Source organism: Nannobrachium achirus, assembly GCF_963921795.1.
Source record: "Nannobrachium achirus genome assembly, chromosome: 12".
Taxonomy (NCBI): Eukaryota; Metazoa; Chordata; class Actinopteri; order Myctophiformes; family Myctophidae; genus Nannobrachium; species Nannobrachium achirus.
In genome coordinates, this window is record NC_137832.1 from 37,214,778 (window position 1) to 37,224,031 (window position 9,254).

A 9,254-nucleotide genomic window follows, 5' to 3' on the forward strand; every position below is an offset into this window, starting at 1 on the left:
TGTAATTACCACAGTCATTCTAGGGCAGACCAACAAAGGTGACCTCGTTTCCCTCCTTAGTGCGCCCCCTGCATAGTCTAAATATGTCTCTCTCTCTCTCTCTCTCTGTGTGTGTGTGTGTGTGTGTGTGTGTGTGTGTGTGTGTGTGTGTGTGTGTGTGTGTGTGTGTGTGTGTGTTTGTGTGTGTGTATTCATATCTCAAGATGACAGAAGCAATTTCAGGAGAAGCATGCTATTGTAAACGTGCAGACAACTGCCACCACCATACATTTTTACTATATTTAATCAATTGATTATCGACAGTGAAGTGATGTATTATTTCAGGATGCAGGGATTTTCAGCAAAGGTCCACGTGGTCAAGATGAGATGAAAGAGATGAAAGCGTCAGAGTTCCTGAGAGAAGCTGAGAGGACAAAACGACTGTGAGTTCACTTGTGTTGTCTTGAACCCTATAGCATCCCTATTCTGCGACTAACAGAATAGGGATCTGCAAATAGCTGATCTATTAGCTCACTCCATGTAGTGTTGCAATGCGTTGTGAGCTTGTTATTTTTGCCAAAGATATTTAGTGTTGAACAGTAGTTCTCAAACCTTTTAATTTCATAGGCCCCCATTACTCTGAGAGTATACAAACGGAAACTAATGGGTTCCATTTTTACAGACCTGTAAGGGCCCATTTGGAACCCCCTCAATGAACCCTGGTGGTCCCCTGACCCCACTTTGAGAACCACTGCTGTGCTGTAGAGAGAAAACATCAGGAGGAGCTAGGATAGAGCCCTTGGGAATCCAACATGGAATTGGTCAACCAACTATATAGAGCAGGGGTCTTTAATGTTTTCAGGCCAAGGACCCCAGTTAGCTGAGAGAGAGGGAGATGAAGCAGGGACCCCCTCTACATATTGTATGAAAGTGGGATGGAGATTCTCATCGATTTCATAGATAGATTCATAGACTTGTTTGACACTTAACCCCTTAAAATCTTAAATGGCCGATACTTAGTAAACTTGACCTTTCACTTTTTTACCGCTACACCAAACCTTTTACCAAGCTCTCAACGCCTTGCAGCGCGAGGCGTTGAGAGCTTGCTAGGCGAGGCGTTGAGAGCTTGCTATTTTTGGCTAAAGTTCTCAGAGTATAGGGATGCGAGGGTTCAAGTTGTTCATTTAAAATAATGATCCTATCACCCCCTGTTGAAGACCCCTGATATAGAGTTGAAGTGGTTAATCCCTCAAAAATAACCATCTTTCTTTATACAAATTATTTGTATTCAGTGTTTTTGAAAGAAGTTGAAATCTTCATTTATTTCATAGTTGTTGTTTTGTTTTCTTCATATTTAACATGGGGGAATTCCTTTGCTGTTCCAGTGTTGAGAAGTTACAGAAAGAGAGGAGCCTGAGTGCTCAGTGCAGAAAGAATGGCTGGACAGATGTTAGTGGAGAACTGGAAGAGTTTGAGATGGTGCTGCAGCAATCAAGAAATGCTGAAAGTGAGTTTTATTTCCGTGCGCATGTAAGCTCTTCATGATCTATTGTCTTAACATTCATAGTGACAACCAAATCCATACAATAAAAAAAGTTACTATCACTCTAAAAACTGCAGTGCCGTATACACTGTCTAAATAATAATTTTAATGTTAATTCTTCCCGTAGAGCTGACTATTCAGAATCAACTGGAGAAGGTTCATAATGGCGTGAAGAAGTTTCAGAGACAGTTAACTGACGTGAAGCCAACACCTGAGTGTAAGTCGCATCATGGTTTCTTTTAAACCAGATATCTCTGTTGATATAACATCGTATTGTGACGATAATATTGGAAGTCACACGTTTTCAAAAAATAGCTAAGCTGATCTACAAGTGTGTAGATTGTCTGTTTCCGTTATTTTGAACATTTCTTGAAAGTAAGTCATTGAAACCAGAACATTACAACACCTACAGTATGTCACATTACCATTATGATGTGCTGTCTCATACTGCATATCTTACAATATCCAACCCTAAGTCACACAAACCTATCAAGATCAAAGAAAAAAAGTCTGCTAATATCTAGCATACTCACGCCTTTTTATAACCTTTGTAGCAAATAACTGTTGGTGTTTAAGTGTCGGTCTATTTGGTAGAAAATGTTTTGCTGTGTCATGAAAATACTGTGAGGAGGATGAGCTGTTTTCAGCCATATTCTTTATGTTTCTGTTTTCAGTGATTGACAAACTAAAGGAAATAATGACTGAGGTGGAAATCTCAATTAACACTTTCAAGGAGGACCAGTGCTTACGGTAAAAGGACAAAATAAATAATGAGTTATGACTCATTTTTAACAGATATGAACTCGCATGAAATAGACTTACTTGCAAAGTTTTCAGTGGGCCAACGGTCTGTGAACCTTTGAGGTTTATCAATAAATGAATATTAATGATAATACTATGAATACTAGCCCTGTTTGTTTATGTGCCCCACCCAGCTTTGAGGAGCTTTTGAAGGAGGAGAGGATTTGTTATCAGGAGATCGCTGCCTATGAGAAGAAACTTGAAACTTGGACCGTGGCCATCAAGTTAGACCCTAAATTGCACCCAGCTCCTCTAGTCAAGGTCTTGTCTCCATTCTTCCCTTCTTTTCACCCTATGCATTAGTGATTGGATTTTGAATATCGTAATATTGTGATATGTATCGTCTTCTCCTGGTTTTAAAGGTTTTATTTTGTCCATATTGCCCACACCTATAAAACCTTTTTTTGGTCACATTCCTGCTCTAGGTGTCCAAACCCGATGGGGACGTCCCTTCAGAGGTCAGGGCCCTGGAGTCTTTCCTGCAGAAGACAGGAGGTCCTTATGGGGGCTGGGACCAATACGACCACCAAGCCTTCCTCAAGGTAATTCATTGGATCTGTAGAGGAATGGAGTCCCACACACTGTCTTCACTTACAAATACAAATAAAAATAAATACAAATTAAATAAATAATAAAAACGTTTCAGTCATTCAGACCTTCATCAGACATACAAAGACACACACTGTCTTTTAAGTGAAGACAGTGTGTGGGACTCCATTCCTCTACCTTTTTTTCACTAAATGCATTTGACCTGAAACACTTGTGTGAACGTGGAAAGGTTATGCAAATGGTATTTATATGCCTGACTCAAGGGTCTTACATAAAATCCTGTGAAACAAATCTTCAAGGATTATGGTACAGGAAAGAAGAAGAAAGGGAAGGGTCCTACAGATGGGCAGCGCCGCGGTGAGACACAAACACACTCGCTCAGCGAGTAAATGCTGCACGGTATTTCACAAAGATGACCACAATCCAGCTTTCGCTGCCCGTGTGCGCATGCACAAACGAGCACGCTCACGGGGATTTCAATGGACCGCGCCCGCTCACCTCAACGCCCCTAAACTTCTCCGCGCGGCCAAAATAGCCACCCGCCTCTCATTGAAAATGAATTACTAGGACGCGGCGACCGCGCTCCGTCTGGAACCCCCTGAAGAAGGGTCTTACATTTTAAGGAGTACCTCTATTTTAACCCACAAATGAACAATTTGAAATCTATCCCTAACTCATAATACTTTTACCCATTAATGAATTTTAACTAAATACTGAATGCTGTATACCATTGAAATCAAGGTGAGGACCAAGCACAGTGGACGACCAGCCTTCAGAAAAGAAGCTAAGCTGTACCTGCCTGCTAAATGTCTGGAGGAGATTGAGCAGCATGAGGACTGGTATCAGGAACTGATCTGCCTGCAGGACAAGAAGAGAGAGGTACAGTACAGTAGAGATGTTCACACATGTTTTCATTTCTTTGTGAAAAGTGTGTTGGTGTGCACACTGGAGAAGGTGTGTGTTAAAGCAGCACTATATCAAGAAAGCACAAAAGGAGGAGCGCACACCTAAGTTAGTGAGGTGCTGAACACGCAGATAACAATGATTGAAAAGAAAGAGACCACACAGTTCTTCAGCCACGATGCAAATAATTTATTTAACCAATGTTTCGACTGTTGCCAGTCTTCCTCAGCGTCTAACAGCAGCGGCACTATATAACCTTTTTTTATGAATAAAGTGTAATTTTAGCCAATATGTTTTTCGTAGAGTATGTTAATACAATATAACTTTTACAATTGGGGTGGTTGTATTTTGTCTCCCTGTTCTTCTATTGAGATCGTGTCAAAGGTCATGTCACAGCTAGACTCAGGATCTGACAAAGATTTTGACCTGATGGTCAACGTTCAATTCATCCTCTGAGCAAGCAGGCAGGCTCTATTAGCTCAATGATAAGCATATGTCAGCACTTCCTCAGGAAACCAGTTTCGGGTAGAAGTAGTCTCACGTGGCCAGGCTGTTGCTTCCCACAATTTTCAAATGCTTCCGTCATACAGTCTGGAGCACGCACGCTCTGATCATGACATGAGCAAGCGATAAACTGGATGTGAAGCCTCTTCCCCACTTCCGTTTTGTCTTTACATTCGTACAAATGTATCCCACTAAATATAAGTCAAAATCATCTAAAGCATAAATAGCTTGCTGCTTAGCAGAAATGAAATACACAAACAAAAACATATTGGCTCGTGCCGCGCTGTGAATTGGTATATGTGCAATTTTTTGCGGATAACACTAAAATCTAAAATTATACAGATGCTTTCCTGGTTTAATGAATTAAAGGTGGTATATAAGAACCATTTATTGTTTTATTTTTCATTATTATCATTTGCTCAATGGCAAATAAACACCTTTGTTCAAAAGAATAAAAAATTTTTTTTAAACATTTTTCATTTCCAGGCCATCCACTGGTGGAAGGCCAGCAGGCAGAAAGAGCGCCAGGCCAGAATCCAGAGCCAAGAGGAGGCTCAGAGGAGGGAGAGAGAGAACAAGACCCAGACCCAGCAACACAGGTGAGGAGAACATAATAGAACAAATAGAAGGGGATATCTGGGCCATCATTGTGTAAAGCCAACTCTCCACTGCGTCGATATTGGCCCGACTCGGCCGCGGAAGAAGTCGGATAGCGTCTGCTGCCAACAAGCTGCCGGGTCGGAAACCCGCTGAGGAAGAACTGGGCATGTTCGGTCGTTTGCCAACCTCTAGCCGTCGCTAGGCAAAAATGGTATGTGTGTTTTATTTTAGTGCGGAATCTAGAATCTTTAAAGCAGGCACAAATAAGCAACTACACTTCCAAGTCCAAGCAAAAACAACCTGCAACTATGAATATTTAAGCGCCTTTTACAGGAGAACAAGCCCAGAGTCGCTTATAATAAGCAGACCTGGCAACACTGTTTGCGGAACAGCGCTGCAGATGCTAGTCTGTTGGAGTTGGAGATAGTCTCTTGTAATCTGTTTGGTGGAGAGCCACATTAAATAACAGATCCCAAAATTGTCCCCTGTGAGCTCACTTGTATTTCATCCAGTCCACATTTGCATTTGTTTGCTCTTTAAGGGCTGAGGAGGAGAAGAGAGAAGCGGCACGTCGCTTGGAAGAGTGGAGGGAACAGCAGAGAAAAAAAGAGCAGCAAATACAGGAGAAGAGACTGGCTGAGGAGATCTACCAGATGAGACAGGCCAAGGTGGGGTTGGAGTGAGTGTGGCATTGTGGGGGTGTGTGAATATCTTTATTGGCATGAGCAACTACATATGACACAATGCTTGTACCTGGTGAACACGCATCCAATTTCTGCAATGGCTATGGCCCCCATAGCAGCGATTTAATTGGATAGCAGATAGTGACAGTAGAAGAGAGACAGGGAAGACTACAGTCCAGGCAGTTTCCCAACCCTGATGTCTGTGTTAACATTTTAGATGAGAAATAGGCCATGCATTTCCTCTATATTGATTCATTTCACATTTACAATGGCTAGATTAAACGTTTGTTGACAATATTCAATAGCAGAAATACATTTCGTATCAATATTTCACCGGTGGCTTCAGTGATAAATCGTTTTGTGATCATGTCTTTTTGAACATTTCTGTGCACAGAAATCTGAAAGATTCAAAGAAAATACAGCAATGATCAGATAACGCAGACTTTTGACCTTGTCCTTCATGGGTTCATGATTGTGGCGTTTTCTGGGGGAAATCTCATGTACTTTACTTGTATGTTCTTCCTTTTAAAACTGACATTTCTTTCCTCTGCATCAGGAGGAGCGTCGCCGCCAGTTGGAGGTCAAACTGACCATTGAGGAGCAGCTTCGTCGGAGAAGGGAGGAGGAGGAAGCCCAGGAGAGGAGCAGGAGAGAGGAGGAGCAGAGACAGCTGGAGGAGCGGAAGAAGGCGGCAACAGTGGGCATCAAACGTTTCCAGGAGAGGGTAAACATTTGAGAAGTGACGGGAATGTAGTTATTTTAAACATGTATTGAAACTACTTCTAGCTTTCCCAGCTGTTTTAACTCTTTAAGTCATATACATCTAAGTGACCTTAGATCTTATTCTAATAATTTTATGGCGTGGGGTCTGTCTGTTTGTCTGTCTGGGGCTAATCTCGAAAACCACTGGACCTTTCAGCACCGGATTTGTGTCATTTAACTCTCTGGTGTCCACAATTACTTTTACAAAACAAAATGACTAGAATGTTTCAGGGCGGGTATGGTAGGAATTCACACATTAGACTCTGCTACACCTTTACCTTTTACTCAAGATGGACAGTGTTTCAGTCCAATGCTGATCTTCAAGAGGTCAAACTGACGAAGAGCACTTGTCGGATCAAAATGTCTGTGTGAATGATTGTGTGCAAGATTCTTTTCTACATACATTTTCTGTTTTTCACACAGCACCTGCTTTGGATCTGTGAACATTGTACAAGCTTTTCATTCATTCATAAGTAGACCACAGTGCATGACAAAGATGGCACAAACATTATGTTTGAATCAATTGATCATTGATTCTCTGTTGTTCTGTAGGATCTCCACAAAGTGGAGAAAAAGATTCAGGAGAGACAGCTGAGCGAGCAACAGGAGATGGAGAAACAGAAGAGAATTGCTGCCAAGATAAAAGAGAAGGTGACAATTAAGCCTTAATGTTTTCACTGGGATGCTCAAGGAAACCCAGATGGGTCATGCTGGTAGATGGCCGGATAAGTTCATCAACCTCATATTTGTGTCCCTTGATTCCAGCTGGTGTTGCATGTCTGCCCTCAGTTTCTTCCACTATTCCTACTATCCAATATCTAATTAAGTGATGAAAATCTACAACTTTGGTGTGTCATATGAATCCTCTACAACATATTTTTGTTTTTGTTTTGTTTTCATTTTTCCTCCCTATTTAGCCCTAAACAATTCCCCACATGAACTGTCTCCTTCACTGTCTCTAGTCCCCTTTTGTTGGCCTGGGGACAGAGCGTGATAGGTCTCCATGTGCTTCTGATGCACATGGAGTTTCCAAGCTCTTTTCAAATGACATTGAGGAGTTTGACTGGGAGAGTGTAACGCACAGGTCCACTCTACCTCCTCTTCCTCACTCTGCTGAGGCACCATAACCAGCCAGCAGGGGTCACTAGTGCAATCACAAGGACACATTCCCTAGTGCCCCTTGCAAGCTTGGCAAATTATCCCTGGTCTATCCTGGGTCGTGGTGTTTTACCTTGATACCCTGTAACGTCTGTCTCAACATGTCCTGATGCCACTGCAGCTTTGTCTTACACTTACAGTTGTTTTTTTTTTTGCTGCAAATAATAAATAGTAATAATAACTTTGTTGCACATTCAGGTGGAAGTCAACATCAGCCGAAACCCCTCCAGACTGACCCAACCCACTAAAGGGTGGGAAGAGCGAATGAAACACATTGGGCCCTCTGGGGGCGGACCTGTCCTGCACATGTTTCACAGGTCACTCTATAGTTCTAATTAACCTGCTACTTGTTTTGGGGCGAAATGGTGGTGGTTAGTTGTTTGATTATACATTTTAGATTTATTGTTATTTATAGCAGAGGAAATTAAACCATCTCACTATAAGTAACAGTGATAAATAAAGCCTGGACACTCACGCATTGACTTGGTTTGGCATTAAACCAAGTCAATAATAGTTATAGAATTATTGGATTCCTAGAATAGTACAACTGTTAAGCATATACAGTAGTGCTGGCTGACTTGTGTGTGTGGTTTTGTTTTGTTTCAGAGCTGTTCCAAGTTGGAGACAAGGCCTTTGATTACCACCAGTGGAAGTCAGCTGGACAGTTTCTTTATAAAAATGTCAATGATCATGCCACCGGTTTTGCATAACATACTGTATTCATTTTTACCCAGGAGCGGCATTGGTTTATTAGATAGAGCGGTTGCTTGGGAATTGAAAGGATCCCAGCTCCTTGAGAGCAAGACACTTAACTGTCCCTGTCTGGTGTCTTGCATGGTTTCATTCACCATTGGTGTGTGAATCTGTGTGTGAAAGGATGAATAATGCACCTTATAATGCATGTCTGTCTGTCTGTGCCTAGTCTTACAAACCAAAGGACCAATCGTTCCCACATTTCTTGTGCACGCTGTCAGTAGGCCAAGGAAGTCAATCCCCTATATATTTCACATATTGTGAATTCATAATCTCAGATCCACCGTCCCACCATCCCTCCATATTTGGGCAAGAATAACATCATGAATATGACATCAGTAGCAAGGTGTCCATAGGGCACCTTGAGGTGCATCCACAGGGAAGCCATGCCGTTATTAGACCCTATTTTGTTAAATCCGACCTGGTGGTAATTGGGACCTATTGTGACTTTTGTTTAGTGTATGCTGCATTATGTGCCCTTTTTTATTTATTTATTTATTTTTTGTACAATCAGTTGGTGAATAAACAACTTTTTAATGATTTCTTGATTGTGTTTTTATTTACTATGTGGCCCTACAATTTGTGTCTTGCTGACTTAAAAGTTGACTGGTGCTGAAAGTCTCAAAGTGGGGTCTGGGGAGTCCCCAGTGGGGACCCCTAATCTTTCAAGAACAGATTCTCTGATCAAACCAGAAAAGGCAATGTTTTTCCCTTTTCTTTAACAGATTGGTGGACCCCCAGAATTTGAGGGAGGGTCCTCAGAGTTAAATTAACACTGATTGTACAATTATGAATTGGGGCCCCAGAGATAGAAATGCCATTAAATGGGGGTCCGTAGTCAAATGCATGTCAAACTCTGACTGTAAAACTATAGGTCAAACTAGGGGCCCTTGAAGTAAAATAACGGTTGAGAATCACTGCTAGAGCCATACAAATCTCTTATATATCCTTCCCTGGCTTATCTTTTCAAATGGTGGTCTGCGGGCTAATAAGTGTCAATTTTATTTGGGGGTCCTTGA

General features: G+C 41.7%; 1 protein-coding gene across 1 annotated transcript; it reads left to right on the forward strand.

The window, feature by feature from the left end:
- Window positions 1-366: 366 nt before the first annotated feature.
- Window positions 367-8,119, forward strand: ccdc112 (coiled-coil domain containing 112; the record flags this gene model as incomplete). The annotated part of the gene is made up of 13 exons (XM_080738622.1): window positions 367-422; window positions 1,365-1,486; window positions 1,650-1,739; window positions 2,197-2,272; window positions 2,458-2,584; window positions 2,749-2,865; window positions 3,614-3,751; window positions 4,766-4,878; window positions 5,421-5,547; window positions 6,119-6,286; window positions 6,877-6,975; window positions 7,681-7,799; window positions 8,089-8,119. The coding sequence occupies 13 exons, from the start codon at window positions 367-369 to the stop codon at window positions 8,117-8,119; spliced, it is 1,383 nt and encodes a 460-aa protein (XP_080594748.1).
- Window positions 8,120-9,254: the final 1,135 nt, after the last annotated feature.